The sequence below is a fragment of the Sarcophilus harrisii genome, chromosome 3, assembly GCF_902635505.1.
Source record: "Sarcophilus harrisii chromosome 3, mSarHar1.11, whole genome shotgun sequence".
NCBI lineage: Eukaryota > Metazoa > Chordata > Mammalia > Dasyuromorphia > Dasyuridae > Sarcophilus > Sarcophilus harrisii.
The window spans coordinates 190,124,732-190,142,699 of NC_045428.1; the positions used below are offsets into that span (position 1 = coordinate 190,124,732).

The window sequence follows — 17,968 nt, forward strand, 5'->3', positions numbered from 1 at the left end:
TTTAATATATTTATCTACTGGTCATCCTGCCATCTGGGGGAGAGGGTGGATGGGTAAGAGGTGAAAAATTGGAACAAGAGGTTTGGCAATTGTTAATGCTGCAAAGTTACCCATACATACAATATGTAAATAAAAGGCTATTAAATAAAAAAAATTAATCTGTGCTGAAATGTCTCCATAAGAACCTACACCTATTAGTTGGTCATAGGTGATTGGAGTATTAACTCCACTTTGACTATTTCACTGGGCTTGTGTCCTACAGAGCTCACTATATTCAGAAAACCACATTAAGTTTTGTCCAGGTTCTAAGCATGTCCTTGCTATAGATTTCCAGTCACTAGGGGTTAAGACTTCATAAGCCAAATTATGTAATAACATCTTAACATAAATTGATGTAGTCCCATAGAGAGTGAAAGCCCTTTTCTGGTCTTTGATGATTTCTAGGTCAAAAGAGGTATGTATATCTTCTATTTTCTTGACCTGAAGAGTTAAACTGTTGAATCACAGGATACATTTCTATTCTCAAATCAGCTGTATTCTGCCCTTCTGTGGCTTTAAGTTTTGCCTTTTGTAATCTAGTCATAGGAGGGAGTAATTGCTGAGGGGGGAGGTGCTGGTGATATTACTGGCCCTCCCACTCCTCCTCCTCCCTCCAACCCCAGAAGGTGAAGTAGATGGGGGTGGGGGAGAGTTCAAGGACCTGCTCTGGTGTAGGTGGGGTTGAAGCTGGGCTGTTGTGAGAGTGAGAAGAACCATGTCCTTCAAGTTCACTTAAGTCCTCATGTCCTCTGGTGATATTGCCATTAATCTGCCTTTTTTTCCTCTTTTCCCTCACACTTTTTCACCTGGCTGTTCTTAAAACTTTTCTTTTTTCTATAACTTGTGGGATTTTTTAAGGCCAATTGTATTATGTTGTATATATAGAATGTTTCCTTAGAAACTGAATCAGGACCTTTATCACTGTAGTATTCACATAGTTGATCTCCTACTAGTTTCCAATTATCTGCCTCTATTTCTTCTTCTTGAAGAACCAAAGGGACATGCATTCTAATGTATCCAAGAGTCCACCAATCTGCTCCCAAGTTACAAGCAAACCTTGTCTATTGATCAATTTAAGTATGCTTTCTATATAGTTCCCTTGGGGCAGGGCTGTGGGGGTGGAGTTGGGGGTGGGGAAGAATCTTTTCCTAATATCTGCCCTATTTCAGTTAGAAAAGGTTACTACTTTAGCCATTAATAAATTAAGTTCCCTGTTTGCCTATTAAAATACTCACCCTATTTCCTAGTCATCTGAACTTCTTCAGTGAAATTAAGGTCCTTAGTTCACCAAGGGATTGGGCTCCTTACTCCTTACAGTAATAAAGAAGATAGGAAAAAGATGATGGTAGGGGATGGCTTTAGAGGAAAAATAATGACTAAAAGTTGGAATAGTGAATTGGACATTGAGTTCAAGATGTCTAAAAGGCCATTGCAAGATTGATGTGTGCCAAGAGTTTGGCACAGTTTGGCACAGGCTAGACAATCTAAAAGTCTTCAGCGTATAGATGGTAATTAAATCCATAAGAACGGATGGGATCACCAAATAAAACAGTATAGAGGGAAAAGAAAAGAGAGTCCAGGATCAAATCCTGAAGGATCCATATATGAAGGATCCAGAAGACTGGATATGGATGTGGATCCAGTAAAAGGAGACAGAAAAGAAATATTTAGATAGGTGGGAGAACACAGAAGAGAGTGGTATTCTGAAAACTTAGTGAGAAGCTAACATCAGGGAGGAGAAAGAGAGAAGGTGTTAAACAAACCCTGTAGAGAGATTAAGAAAAGTGAGGAGAAAAGGCCATTAGATTTAGCAATTAAGAGATCATAAATAATTTTGGAGAGAGCAGTTTCAGGGGAATGATAAGATCAGAAGATAGACTGTAAGGAGTTAAGAAGAGAATGAGAGAAGGAAAAAGTTGAAACACCTATTGTATTGACCTTTTCAAGGAATTTAGAACAAAGAGCAAGAGAAATAGGATGATAGCAGGAATGAAAGGATCAAATGAGATTTTTCAAGAGGGGAGAGGACATGTTTATAAGCAGTAGACAATAAGCCATTTCACAGGAAGAGATTGAAAATTAGTGATATAGTGGGAATGATAACAGGGCAGAATTTTTTTGAAGATATGAAATGGAATGGGATCAGCCGAACAGAGAAAAAATAAGGGAAAAAATAAGACCACTTTATGTGAGACTGGAGTGAAGAAAGAGAGAGCAACAGAATGTACCTGAGGGATAGAAAGTGAAGAACAGAAAAGAATGGCCTCACTTTTTTTCTATAAAATATAAAGCAAGGTTCTACATTGAGAGTAGAGGGGGTTGTGTAATATACATTTGTAGTGAACTCAGAATGGTTACGTGATTTCTTTAGAAGCATATGTATAAGAGTGAAGGTAATAGATAATGGGAGTGATCCAAGACTGAGACTTATCCAGGCATAATTGATGACATGATAAGAGGACTAGAGATTCAAGAGAGGAGGTCAATGTAGAGGTAAATTAATTCACTAAGGTGACAAGATGGAGATAAAAGCAAAGAGTGTTTAGTGCAAGGAAGATGGCCTGAGAGAGAATTGAGGGGTCAAAAGACTGGAGGTCACAATGTTGACAAAGACTGGGGTTTGATAAGGGAAGGAAAGGAGAGGTGAAAAGTCAATAGATTATGTTTGGACAAGGGAATTTTAAAATTCTTCAACAAAGAGGTGATGACAAGATAAGAGAATGGCCATCTTTGTGTGTCTGAGATGAGGTAGCGTGGTAGTTCATGAGAAGTGAATAATTTGAGTGATTAGAGTGTTAGAGAAGTATGTGACATGTATGATAAAGTCAAGTAAAAAGGCAGAAGAAAAATTGTGAACCACGTATCCTAATAATTGAGGAAGGGCTGTGACTGACAACAGGTATAAGGATTTTGACTAGATGCTAGATATAACTAACATGAATCTAAAAGGAAGAGAGGTTACTGAGTGATAGAAGTAGGAGGAAAACCTGTAAGTAGAACAGTGTTTTAAGAGGAAATTCAGAAGCCAGTAGTGGCAACAGTGGTATGGTTCAGACTTCTAGTTCAGAGCAGGGTCTTCCTTTCAGAATCTATTATCAAAATAACCATGGCATGAATTCCAGGTTAAAAGGGAACCTAGAATTCTGTCTCTGAATTAGAAGAGCTTACTATCTGACTGATAGTGGTAGAGTTCTACAGTGGTCTACTTTTCTATACCTAAACTCAGATCAGGAACATGCAGAGCTCAAACCAAGGGAGCAACGATCAGACTTAATCTTGGTTTAAACCACTCTGAAGGGACTGAAAGCTTATAGAGCTCCAGCCTGTGTCTGAGTTCTGGAAGTATACAATATTCAAAATCCCAAGAAAGTAGCAGCTAGACCTCTTAAGACCTTCCTCTCAGAAGTATAGCCAATCCCACTCCTTACATAAAATACGAAATAAATTGGAATGATGGGTGAACAACAACAATAAAAAAGAACCTATCATAATAAGCTATTATAGAGGCAGAGATACTCAAGACAAAAAGATAAAAGTAAATGAGTCCAAAGAATCTATAAGTAATGCCTTAAAGAAAAATATAACCTGGGTATAAACTCAACTAAAATTTCTGGAAGAGACAAAATAAGAGGGTTTTTTGTTTTTAATAAATAAAATGAAAGATCTTGTTTAAGAAAAAAACTGGAAATGAAATGAGAACAATAGAAGAAAGAATTGGAAAGGGAATTAGGGGCTTTACATAAGAGGCACAAAATCTTGCCCAAACAACAAACTCTCTAAAAAGAGAATGGACCAAACAGAAATCAATGATTTCATTAGATAAGAGAAAATATCAAAATAATTAAGACTGAAAAAAAAAAGAGGAAAATGTAAAGTATCAGCAGTTACAACTAATCCAGAAAACAGGCTAAGGAGAAAAAAAATTAAGAATCATGGACTATTTGAATTCCATTAACAAAAAAGATATTATTTTTAGGAAATCTTAAAAGAAAACTATTTAGACTTTTTAGAACCAGAGGGCCAAGTGAAAATAGAAATGAACTGATGCTAAGTGATGAAATCCTAAAATAAAAACTCCAAGAAACAGCCTAACCAAAATCCAGAAGTAAAAAAAATAGTTATGCTTTCTCTACAAAACCTTTTGTTTTCTCTTCTGGAAACTGATCATGTCTATTCCTCATAAGGGAATAAGAAGATATCTACTTAAAGTATCTCTTGATACTTTAAGTGAAACTAAAGTGATACTATGAGTATCCATTCAAAACCCTATTTTAATTAAATACTATTGAGAATAAGTGATATGTAGGGTAGGGTTCAGCCTGCTAGTCCTATATGTTACAAAATGCTTTAGTTTTTGAAAAGCTTTGATAAAATCATTTAAAGTTAAATTAAGTTAAAGAAAGTTTAAGGTTGTAGAACTATAACAGCTTAACATCTCAAAATAGAAGAAATATCAACAACCTAAAACATTTTACATAAGTGCCAACAAAAAGGTAATGAGACTAGTAAGGGCAATAATAAATAATAGACATACTAAAAATACATAAATGGCACAGCTGTGAAATGGCTCATACCCTTTGAGAGATCCCACTGATAGGTTTATATCCCAAGAAAAATAAAGATAGAAATGTTAGTTGAACTTGTTACAATAATATATTTGAAAGTAAAGGTGATGCAAAAAAAAAAAACTTTTGAAAAATTAGCACATGATTTAAAAAATTAATAGCTTTTTATTTTCAAAATGTATGCAAAGATAGTTTTCAAGATTCACCCTTGCAAAACCTTGTGTTCCTGATTTTTCTTTCCATGTGTTCCCCCACCCCCTCTCTTAGAAAGCAAGTAATCCAATATATGTTAAACATGTGCAATTCTTCTATACATATTCTCACAATTACAATACTACACAAAAAATCAGATCAAAATGAAAAAACAAAAACAAAAAGCAAGCAAACAACAACAAAAAAGGTGAAAATATTATGTTAAGATGTATATTCAGTCACTACAGTTTGCGTTCTGGATGCAGATGGCTCTTTCCATCACAAGTCTATTGGAAATGGCCCGAATCATCTCATCGTTGAAAAGAGTCATGTCCAGAATTAATCATTGCATAATTATGTTGTTGCTGTGTACAATGGTTCTACTTGGTTCTACTCATTCCACTTAGCATCAGTTCATGTAAGTTTCTCCAGGCCTCTTTGAAATCATCCTGCTGATCTTTCTTATAGAACAATAATATTCTGTAACATTCATAAACTATAACTGATTCATCCATTCTCCAACTGATAGGCATCCACTCAGTTTTCTGTTCCTTGACACTACAAAAAGGGCTACTTCAAACATTTTTGCATAAGTATATATATATATTTTTTGGTTAGAAGCAATACTAAAGAAGAACATCATCAGCATAGCCTTTTAAGGATAACAATGTTATAAATGAATTACCTGTGTAAATTAACAGATTATAATGTTTCATTCACTATATGATTTAAGACTTTGATTATAATGTATTAATGGTATTATTTGCAAATTGTATTAGTTAAAGTGAGATCTGACTTTATTTTAAAGGAATGCACATAACTTTCGTTTCATATTTTAAAATGAATCTTTTGATATATTTGTCTTGAATAGCTATTCTATAATCTTGGATGCACCTTAAATATGACAAGTGCTTCTATTTAATATCAATATGAGCTTTGAAAAGTCCTTAACCAATCTGAGTCTCATTTTCCTCATCTATAAAATGTAGTGTTGAACTAATGATTACTTAAGTCCCTTTTAGCTCTGATCTGTGATCTGTACAAGTGGTAAATTAATCCCAACAACAGTAACAACAAAACAATGTGGATTTGAGTCAATTCTTGTCAAAAAAAAGTCTCCTAGCTATATTTGATTTAGGATTTTTATACAAGGAAAGTGTTTTTTAAAATTTTTTTTAAATAACTTTTTATTGACAGAACCCATGCCAGGGTAATTTTTTACAACATTATCCCTTGCACTCACTTCTGTTCTGATTTTTCCCCTCCCTCCTTCCCTCCATCCTGTCCCCCAGATGGCAAGCAGTCCTATAGATGTTAAATAGGTTACAGTATATACTAGATACAATATATGTGTGCAGAACTGAACAGTTCTCTTGTTGCACAGGGAGAATTGGATTCAGAAGGTATAAATAACCCGGGAAGAAAAACAAAAATGCAAACAGTTTACATTCGTTTCCAGTATTCTTTCTTTGAGTGTAGCTGCTTCTGTCCATCACAAGGAATGTGCTAATCAATTACTCATGAAGTAAATTTTTTTTATTTTGAAATAAAATTTTACTCTTGTGAAGGATATCATTGATAACACAACAAAAACAGATTAAAAAGTGAAAAAAATAGCATTGTCTTGTAAAAATTTTCTGACTCCCCCATTACAGCATTCCTTTCATACTTTCCTGTATCACAGAGGTAAGCCTAGGTTCTTGAATGCCAGATTAAGCACAGTAAAAATTCTAGAAATTCCCACTATAGTGCTAAAAATGCAGAGCTTTAACTGGCTTATGTTTACAATATCAAATGCAGAAGGATGATTTTTTTTTTTTTTGCCCACAACAATTCTTGAAAGGCAGGAAACAATTTTGATTTATATCAGAGGAGAACTAGATACTAGCTAGTACTAATGTAATTAGAAAGTAAAAAAAAAAATATGGATTCAAAGGTTTTAACTGGAAGCAGTAATTACTCTCATTCTCAGCTTTTAGCGTTTTCAAAAGCAAAGAAAAATTTAAGTTCATTTTTAAAAGCTTTTGTTTGCTTCTTTCTCCAGGATCTCATTTACATGGTGTCAAAGGTGTGATACTAGTATCAACATAAATTGTGCCAGAGAAGATTCGAATAATAATATTGTTAATAATAATAACTGTTATAATAATGGAAACAATTGCCTCACTTAAGGAAAACAAAGACTAAAAGAAAAATGTTAGGGATAGGTAGGTGGATAGTGGATAGAGCACCAGTCCTGAAGTCAGAAGGATCTGAATTCAAATTTGACCTCAGACACTTAACCCTTCCTAGCTGTGTGACTCTGGTTAACTCTAATTGCTTCAACAACCAAAAAAAAAAATGCTAGTAAATTATGAATGTCTACTTGAATGCAAAGATTAGGTCTACATACACAAAACTAGGTGGCACCAATTTAAAAATGGCTCACTAAAAATTAAATGACTGAATAGCAGACATAAACGAATGACTCTCTGATTTCTTGTACCATTTAACAGCCCTAGGAAACTCTTTATAATTCTAGGTAGAAAAAAAAAAGGTCCTTTAGTTCTGAAGATCTTAGGAAGTGGGTGAATTTAAGATGTTTCCCACTTAGTTACACATACTAGAATGGCAGTCTAATATAATCTTCTAGAATCATTCTGAATCCAATAAAGAACATATATACCAAGTATCCCTGGACTCAAGATTGACCCAAGGCTTGTCAAGGCCTCAGGGGTCATTGTTTTTGTGATCACTATCAGTTAATGTGATCTGGTAACTAAACTAATATCGACTTAAACTTAAGATGAAAAAACCCCTTAGGATTCTAGTGACTCATACTATATCTGACTGTTATAAACTTGGCACAATACTTTGCACTTAGGTATGCATTAAAAATCTGTTGAAGAGTAATGTTGTCCTAATACCATGTTTTACCTATCTTTGGTTTAATAGGTTTAATGCCATTTTTGGTCAGCTTAGAAAATCACATCATAGTAACTATTAAATTCAATAAAATTACATTGATATGGCAATTTTATTTTTACTATAGTCCTATTTCAATGTCTTATAAAAATAGATACTTAAAATTTATCCCATTTTCTGGTATTATTTTTATAATATTCTTCATATGTACTAAATCACCAACATTAATAAAAATAAATCATTATTTTTGTGAACCGGGTTTGATTAGGGAAAAAAAGAACTGCTCTATCATCTTATTCCACCCCCTTCCATCTGATCATATCCCAATATGCTATTTCCCTACAGAGACTTTATGTGAGGATAATGAGATAGAGAATGGAAGTATAGGTAAGAATGGATAAGTATGTCAATCACTCAAGTCTCTTGGTCTAAGGCTCAAAGTCTGGTGTGAGGTTAAAACCCAGATGCCTTATTTTTGTTCTATAACCAAATCACAGGGCCAGCCCTAGCTGAATGGTTGTGATTGTCTCCCTTCAACTATTCAGTTAGTCACATATATTTTATCTTGTTTTATCAGTTCTAGAAAAAGTCCTTGTCAGATGATATGCTTGCTGCAACTGATACTGCAACTGATAACAACAAGTTAGGAACCTTGTTCACTGCTATATAAGTTGATACACTGTGGGCTTTGTTGGTTTAAATCCTATCTCTAAATTTTTAGTTCTTGGCTCTAGCCACCTCCTTTATCATCACTGGCAATGCCCTGTCGGCATTCAGTTATTGTAAAAGACAGAACATTCATTTTGTCCAATCTATGGAGTTATGAGTGTAAAATTCATTTTTAATGACTGAGAATGCTTTATTCATAGAACTTCATTATGTTGGTCACTACTTAGGCACCTTCCTACTAAATCTGGTTCTTCAGTAAGCAAGATAATGGGAGGAAGAAAAAAATGAAACTGAAATAAACATATTAGGAAATTAGAGAGAATTTTTTAAAAGTAATGGTTGAAGTTAAATTGCGGTCATTTAAAAATCTTTTTTTTTTAGCACAAAAAATTGATAGTTGGCTATATACAAAAAATTTTAAGCAATACCTTTATTTAAGTATATTTTTAAGTATTTTTTTTTATTTAAGTGTACTACTTTATGTCCCAGTAGAGGTATTCTGCACTTATCTCAAGGTGGTATGATAGGCAAAAAGAGCATTTACACTAAGAGTTGGGAGATCTAGATCATAATCCTGGCTTTGTTCACTGTATAGCAATAGAAACTTTGGCATATCATTTAATTATGATAGGAATCAGTTTCCCAAAAAATGAGCACAAAAGGATAGATCTCTTTGGATTTTGGAGTTATGACATCAAATAACATAAGAGTTCACAGTTATACATGCTAACTTTCCCCAATTACAGATTAAAGAAATTTAAAAAGCTACTTACATTCGAAGGTTTGAGTTTGTTTATGATGGTTGTTTTGCCACTGTTATCTAGCCCAAGGCACAGAACATGAACTTCCTTCTTCTTCAGGCCAAGTAAGCCTGACAGCTTGTCCAGCAATCCCATTATGATGATTCAAATTTTCACAAACCAGCTGTGAATGCACAAATGAACACAAAAGTATTATAAAAGGCACTGCAAGTATACAGTGAATACATATGTGGGTCAAGAATATGAAGATTGGAGGGGCATTGGAAAAGCCAATGTTGCTACAGTTTGTAATCAGTAAATAGAATATAAGCAGATTATAGCAAAGAAGTATTGTCTGCAAAGCAGATTGACTGCTTATAAACCTGGGCACACAGGATAATGGATATCCTTGGAATTGCTAGACTAGTTTCATTTCAGATATAATATATTATATGGATCAGACTCACGACTGCTTTGCAGTTTTATAACAAATTTGAAGAGGGCCTCTCAGTTAACAGTGATAATTAAAGGGTTAAAATTTAAAACCTATGAAAAATGTGATGACTGAAATAAATGTACAAAAGAGGGAAAAAAACATGTTAATCATCATTTTAAAAATGTTCAACCTCATTAATAATGAATAGACATAAAAATTAAAACAAATTTTAGGAATGATCTCATATCCATTAAATTCTTAGAAATAAAAACAAAAAAACACAATGCTAATTGTATTGTGGATAAAGAAGTATGTTCACACATTGACAATGTTCACTCAGATAGTTTTTTAAAAAAATATGGTACTACACAGCAAAATTGGAAAAAAAATAACCCTTTGTACCAATAATTCTATTTTTGGAAATATACACTGAAAATGTAATCAACAACAACAAACTCTGTTTGAAGATTCTTATAGCATCATTTTCTAATTGTAAAAACAAAAATTTAAATAAAACTGGAAGCACATTCAATGAGAGAATGAAATAAAAAAATTTTGGAGAAATCGTTATTAAATATAGTAGAAAAAACAAATGTAAAGGAACAGAGTACACTACTACCACATAAGAGGAAACAAGGATAAACAAAAATGAAAAAAAGGATTACATACGTAAGGATTACACACATAAAGGATTACAGTGAATACTTACAAAGAGTAATTAAAAAGTCCTAACATTTTACCAACTGAAATTCACTGAACAAATATCTGGTAAGGCAATTTTGGTTGTATTGATAATTAAAATAATAATAAAAAAACTAATTAGTCTGGAAAACAGTACAAATGAATGACTCAATCCTTTGTTTATTAGATAGTATTAAGATGTTTTTCATTTTTACTGAGACCCAAAGTAAATAAAACAGGTTTATGTTAGATAGGAGAAATATCCTGCCTAGAATTGATAGCAAATTTTTATGAAGAGATGAAGACCATGTATTCTCCTTTCATATAGGGTTATTAAAGTATAAGATGCTATTCATTTGGAATCTTTAGATGTAGTTTAGACTATCAGGTCATGTTTCTTCACTGTGTACATGCCATTCAAGTTTTTTCCTTTCAAGCCAGAGAAAGATAAAACTGAAAGATGAAAAATGACCAATCAATTATATATATATTCCAAGTCTGGCTAAATTTCTTAATATAACAATATCCTATCACATTCATATACTATAACTTGCCCATCTATTCCACAATTAGTGGGTACTCTCTCAGATTCCTGTTATTTCAAAAAAGAGCTAAAGCTATTAAAATATATCATTAGTGTGTGTTTTGTTTAGGACTAATTTCCCTCTATTCTCTAATTCCCTCTTTCCCTTATTTTCTTGCCTTCAGATTTCATTTTGATTAAAATGCAGTTCTCTACTCAACTGTGGATATTATGTATATATAATCTCCCCTTCCTTGACCAGTTCAGAAGACAGTAAGGTTCAAATGTCAATTGTACCCCCAAACTGCTCTCTGTTTGCATAGACTTCTAACTGCACATCTCAACTGTCAGATATTTTCGCCTAGATATTTTTTAGATATTTCCTTCTTTTCATCTTCCTTTGTGTTTTCTTCCTTTCCTTTTCTGATTGTCTTTTAAGATCATTAAATATGAAATATAAAAGAATCACTTCTAGAATTTCTGTCCAATTAGATTTTATTACCACTGTAGATGACAGGGTTCAAAGTTGTGTTACATTGTGTTGTTACTTCTCAGTGATGTCTGACTGGGTTTTCCCATTTGGCATTTTCTTGGCAGAGATAACTGAAGTGATTTGCCATTTCCTTCTCCAGATTATTTTGCAGAGGAGGAAACTTAACTGAGGGTTAAGTGACTTGCTCAGGGTCACATAGCTATTAAATATGTGAGGTCAGATTTGAAATCAGGAAGAGGAACCTTCCTGACCCCAGATCCAGTACTCTATTAGGCCTTAGGGGTCAAAGGATCTCCTATCAACTTCCTATTTTAGAATGTAAGCAGTTTATCCCTGTTAGATCTTTTGTAAATTGTTGTGCTTACTCTTTTATGTTTCTCTTAACTCCTTTGTGTTTGAAATAGTTTCTATTCAGCTCTGGTCATTTTGTCAAGAATGTTAGAAAGTTCTCTTTCATTAAAGTCTCTGGATAAGTTTCTGGATAAGACTATATTGTTTGCCTTCTAGAATATCATATTCCAAGTTCTTCATTACTTTAAAGTAATGGTTAGTGAATCATGTGTGATTTTGATTGTTTCTATATATGAATTCTTTCCTTCTGACTGCTTACAGTATTCTTCTTTGACCTTGAAGCTCTAGATTTTAAATATCCTATTACTACGGTTTCTTTTAGGAGGTGACTGGTATTCTTTCCATTTCTACTTTGCCCTTTGGTTCTAAGAGTTCTGAGCAATTTTCTTTTAAAGATTTCTTTATATATGATATTTTGATTCTGGTTTTCAAATAGTTCAATGAATCTAAGGAAGCTTACTTTTTTTTTCCTCATTGGCCTATTTTCTAAGCCAGGGTTTGGTTTGGTTTTTGCTATGAGATAGATACCTTACATTTTCTTCTAACTTGTCAGCTTTTTGACTTTTGTACATTTCTTAGTAAGTTGCTTCTCCTTGATCCATTCTTATTTTGTGGGAGTATGCCACTTTGGTAAGGTTTTGTAATTTTTATTCTAGATTGTTAATTCTTTTTCCAATTATTTCTTCCATAGATTTCATTGCTTTCCTAGTTTTTCTTCTAAAATCTCTGAAGCTTTCTGAAATGAGGGCATTAGATTTTATTTCATTTATAAAAACATCCATTCTTTTTTAGAACTCACTTCATTTTTTCTAAGAATTCTAGTTGAATTTGTGCCCAAACTATGTTTTTTTTTCCTTTGAAGCTTTATTTGCAGATGTTTTGAGATCATTTTTTCTTCTGAGTTTGTATATTCAGTGTTTCTATCACCATAATAGTTTTTTTCCCCAACAAATTTCATTTTCCCAGTACCTTTTGACTTCAGACTTTATATGAAGAACAGGATCTACACACTGCTATAGGAAGGTCTAGGTTCAATTGATTGTTGCTGTCTTAAGATCAGTGAGAATTGTGTCATTTTAGACTCAGGAATACAAATGTCAGTGCTCTCAAAATTCAAGAAAAAGTTTGTTAATCTCCCTCCACTCAATCTGAGTATGAGCAACAATTCACTGCTGCTGCTGGATTAAGACACTGTGATCTAGGTAGAAAGTTCTGGTGGTTGAGAGTGACAGAACTGTAGGCCTCTTTAAAGTCTAGGGATTTCTTTCCTGATTATTCCTCTACAAGCTTCAGAATGTACTAGAAGCTAGTATTAACAGTATTCTCTGGTCACAAGTCTCTTCTTAAGGCCAATCTGGATTTGTGACAGAATTGTTATTAGGCAACAAACTTGCCAGTTAATGGCGAGTTACTATACAAAGTCATTGTATAGTACCAATCAAGTTACCAGAGAATATTTTATAGAATTAGAAAAACTAATAAAATTCATAAGGTAAGGGGAAAAATGGTGAAAAATCTCAAAGAAATTAAAAAGTGGTAAGGATAAAAGTCTGGGGATATAAAGAAATATAAAGGACAATCTTTGCTCTAAGCAGTTCATAGAGAAAATATGTAAACAAAGATATACAAATAAATTATATATACTGGTGTATGCACTGCCAGCAAATGGGGGATTTTATATTTGAATTTGAACGTGGTAGGGATCTACTACTGGAGTTTTACTAAGTTAGGAAATGGCATGGTCAGAACTTTGCTATAGGAAGATCACTTTGTAGTAGTATAATAGAATAATAATATAATATTATAATAAATTTTTATTAAATATTACTTTAATATTAAATAAATAAAAATAAAGTAGTATAATAGTAGTAGAGTAGAGTAGAGTATGGTAAGAGTTGTATCATGGAATCAGGATGTTCATGATTCAACTTTCTCCCACATAACCTGATTAGTCTCAGTTTCCTTGATGTGGCTTTCTAGTCTAGGGACATAAAATGTCCCTGACCTTTTAGTTAGTTAGCTAGACATTTAGTTAGTGGTCCCTGGGCCACTAACATTCTGGATGCCTGAGACCAAGTGAGTTCCATATTTTGATGACCCTTGTTCAGATGGAGATGTGAAGGACCATCAAACATTCCATTAAATCTAAGAGCCACTGTATCTTTGTTCATATTCTTACTGTTAAGTCTAAGCAAATTTCCTTTGTGAAATGTTCAGTGACTTATATCAAACCTGACTAAGAAGAATGCTGGCCTTGCAGTTGGAGTTGTCTTTCCCGCCGCCTTTGCCCCCCCCCACAAACAAGTAGGGAAGGCCTTGTGGCAGGCAGCTCCATTTAAGGGGATGAAGGCCTTCCTCAGAGTAATGGTGATATCAGAGGAGAGAAAAGAATGAATTTCTGATATTATGGAAATAAACTCAATAGACCAGGCGACAGGTTGAATATAGGAGAGATCAAGGAGTCTTGAGTGACATTTCCTAGTCACAAACTTAAATAAAGAGAAGGAGGAAGAGGAGAAGGAGGAGAGAAAAACGAATATTAGAAAACAGGAAGCGAAAGAAGAGGAGGAGGAAGAAAAGAAAAAGAGGAAGGAGAAAGAGGAGGAGGAAGGACAGAGGCAGAAAGAGAGGAGGAGGAAAAGAAAGAAGAGAAAGAGAAGGAAAACAGGAGAAAAAGAAAGAAGAGAAGAGAAGGAAAGGGAAGAAAAATGAAGGAGAAAAAGGAGAGAAGGAGATAATGGGGGTACCGACTCCCTTCTCCCCAATTCACACTCACCCTCGATTCACCACAGGGAATTCCCGCTGGGCGGGAATCTTCTGCGTCTCTGGTCGGGGCACAAAGGAACCCTTTCCTCAGCTCTCGGATCCCGTCCGATTCCACCTAAGAGGCCTTTCCCGTGGACCGGAGCTATTCATCTACCCAGATCTATAGGGTCGGGAAAACCAAAACTCCTATAGTCTCAGAGGAGATAGTGGAGGACCTAGCGGTATCGTAGGCGTCCCCTAGGCAACCGCGGCTCCTTCCGGTACTGAAGGACCGCCCTCCCCCCGGCTCCTCCTTTCTGCTTCCTCTTACTGAACACGGGAATTAGCTCAGTCCAGGCAGCCCTGCTGAATTTTTTTGGGGAAGATCGGAACTTCGGGGGCGTGATTGACGAGGTGGGCGGTAAGGAGGGAGTACGCATGCTTGGTTAATGAAGCGTCAGAAAGCCTCTCAGCTTTCAAGCACAATTCTAATATGGAATTGGTTGATATGGGGGTGGAGATGGGAATGAGGTATGACTGCAGGAGCCTCACGGGAAATGTAGTCCTTTTCCTTCCTCCGAAGTAATTTGTTTGCGAACCTCAGGAAGCATCTTTCGTTGCTGTGATTTCTCCCTTCCGTTTGCCCCACTCAAGGCTAGATGCCTTTGCCCGGGGCAGGCCGCCGAGTTTGTGTGGGCTTCCTTCTGTAGGAACTGACATTAGAGGATTTGCCATTTCTTGCTGGTGCCTTTTCTACATTAATGCCTTCCTCCAAGGACAGAGTAGCCTGAAGCTGGGGCGCGGAGCACACGCTCTGAGCAATGCTTGGCAGCTGCTGGGCTGCAGAGGGGAGTTTGCAAAGTTTTAACTTTTCATTTTTTTCTGTACGACAGCTTGGGGGAAGATTTAGTCCCCTCATTTTTGTTTTAAAGGACAAAGGGGGTAGAACCTTTTAGTCCTTTCGTGCTTTGGGGGAGATGGGAACAGGACCTCATTTAGCTCAGAATCCTGAAATTCTGGGGCAGAGAATAATTATCACAGATCAGTTTTATGTCAAATCTGTCAGGAACTTTGCTTGACTACTAGTTAATGATTAATCGTGCAACTGTTACTATCTTTCTTAGAAACTTTCCCTTCCCCTAAATGTTGTCTTGTTACTACACTTTATTTCATAGTGATCTCATCTGCTCTATGTATCCCTCTGTAATTTATCATTTTAGAGAGTTGCCGGAGTGCTGAGCTTTTAAGTAATTTAACTTGCACACTTCTATGCAAAATACTTCAAAATTTATAAAAGCTATCCATATCTTTCTCCTAGGCTGTAGTTCTACATCTCCAACTTTCTGCATCAAGTTCAATATGTCGAAAAAGGAATTTACTTTTGGTACAAATTCTTATTTCTCTTCGATGATGATCATCATCATGATATTACTAAAGTTTAAAAATTGTCATTTTTTAACTCTTCTCTCTCCTGCATCCTGTCTCATATGCAATAAATTGTTAAAAAAAAACAAACACCTTTCTTTTACCTTTGCAATATCTCATATCAATCTTGTTTTTTACTACTCATACACATTAGCATCACCCTAATGATCAGATCGTCTTGTTTGGATTACCATAATCTAAATAGTGTCGTATCTTTTACTTTCCTCTTTAACCTTTACCCAGCTACCCCCAAAAATATGGGCATGCTATTCCCCTTTTCAAAAAAAATAACTGACTCACTGTTGTCTATAGGATAAAATGCAACTTCCTTACCCTGACTTTATCCTACTTTTCTAGACAGAGTTGACATTATTGCCCCTGACATACTTAACAAACTAGGCTAACAATTGTTATCTAAAGTTTGTATGCCATCTTTTGGTTTTGTGCATTTTTTTTGGAATCTCCTCACCTCTAAGTTCCTTATCCTCCTTCAGGGGCAGCTAGGTGAGCAGTGAATAGAGTAAGTCTGGAATCATGAAGACCTGAATTGAAATGCAGTTTCAGACAGTAGCTCTATGACCCTGGGCAAGCCACTTAATAAAGTAGATCATATTTTTGTAGTCCAAATGATTGAAAAGTGAAGAAAATTCAAGATATCACTGTATATTGTTTATTAACTACAATAAAGCATTTGATTCAATACAGCAAAATATCTTAAAAGCTCTCTAAAGAGGTATCTTTTATGAGTGTGTAAAAATCATGTAAAATTCATTGAAAGATATAACAGCAGAGATGATTTTGTCCAGTAATGCTCTGATTATAAATAGCAAGCGGAGTATACAGGGAGATGTATAATTATCAGAAGTATTTGCTACCATTTTGGGGATTTTTATTGCAGAGTCCAAATGGAAGAGATAATTCCACTTTATCAGGTCCTCCAGAGGCTCTTGTTGGCAGATAAGTTTATGTTGCTTATGTTATTCCCAGGAACACTGCAGAGTCTTCTACATGACTTCCATAATTACTCAAAATAGTTGTCTTAACTAGCAAAAATTTAGTTGGTGAAAAATTCATTTTTCCCAATAATTATTTACTGTTGTAAAGATAACTAATGGACCTAGTCCATTTCTTGCATGGTCACTGTACATAGCTAACCAGTTTGATAAGAGTGGGTTGGATGGTCTTTATGAAACTGTGCTTTTAGTAACCCCAGAATCATCCTGAAAACAAAGACATTTAAAAAACAACAGCATTCTTCCACTGATGATATATGTCTGTCTGATATAGATTACTAGAGCCTTTGAATAACTGAAAATGAAGAATACAGAGATGCATTTCAGGTATAGTAGACTTTATATGTATTAAGGTATGTAAAAATTGAAATATATTATCATGAAGTGCTTCCACTTCATGACACCTGTCTGGACCGTGAGAAACATAATCTTGAAACTCTGTAGTTAGAAGTTTGTTACTAGCTCTTCACGCCCTAATGCAGATGGTATTTTTTACACCCCCAGATCTGCTGCCCTCAAAAAAATCTAAGACCTTGACTTGATAAAAAAGAAATACTGTCTTATTGCCTGTCTGGGAATGGCACCCTTAGTGTGATAATCTTTGCCTCTTGTCTAGGATGAAATTCCTTTAGTATGACAAATGCATTAGGGAACTTTTATGTTTCTATAAATACATGTCTCTGAAATTGCTTGATACTGACTTCCTGTTCTGGTGGGTTCAGTTGTTAGCTAGCAATAAATGCTCTTAAATTTTAATTATTCTGGCTGTCCTGTATTTTCTCTCGCCTGGGCATTTCAATCAGAGAAATGAAAAAAGAAAGAGGGACTTATATAGTAAGAACAAGATAGATATCCTATGTAATCTATTGGTACTTAATAGAATAAAAAGATGTAGACCAGAGGTATCAGCCTCAAATTCCTGCGTGCAAGGAATATGTAATTAACATGTAATTAGGAAATAGTTAACAAAATTAATAAAAATACAGTACAACACAGAAATATGAATTTTTAGATTTTTTTAAAGTCAATATATTACCTGCAGGGATCTATTTTTATTTGAGTTTGAATACTAGTTTTGAGAAATGCTGAAAGAAAACAAGTGCATTAATGCATTGTAAATCTGTGAATTAATCATTCTGGAAAGCAATTTAGAACTCTGCTCCCCAAAATCTATTAAACTGCATATTCTTTG

The 17,968-nt window shown here is 34.7% G+C and overlaps 1 protein-coding gene across 3 annotated transcripts in view; it reads right to left on the bottom strand.

Annotated features, from left to right (window-relative positions):
• Positions 1 to 14,744, bottom strand: part of ARL6 (ADP ribosylation factor like GTPase 6) — a 45,644-nt gene extending 30,900 nt beyond the window's left edge. The window contains exons 1-2 of one of the 3 annotated variants that reach the window (XR_004232885.1): positions 14,370 to 14,744; positions 9,143 to 9,293 (exon numbers count right to left, since the gene is read on the bottom strand). Coding sequence is in view for 2 of the 3 variants with exons in the window: in XM_031958887.1 (XP_031814747.1) it covers positions 9,143 to 9,265 (123 nt within the window). In the remaining variant the exon portion in view is untranslated. The remainder of the gene's footprint in view (positions 1 to 9,142; positions 9,294 to 14,369) is intronic. The other 2 variants (XM_031958887.1, XM_003765532.4) reach the window with 2 other exon arrangements.
• Positions 14,745 to 17,968: the final 3,224 nt, after the last annotated feature.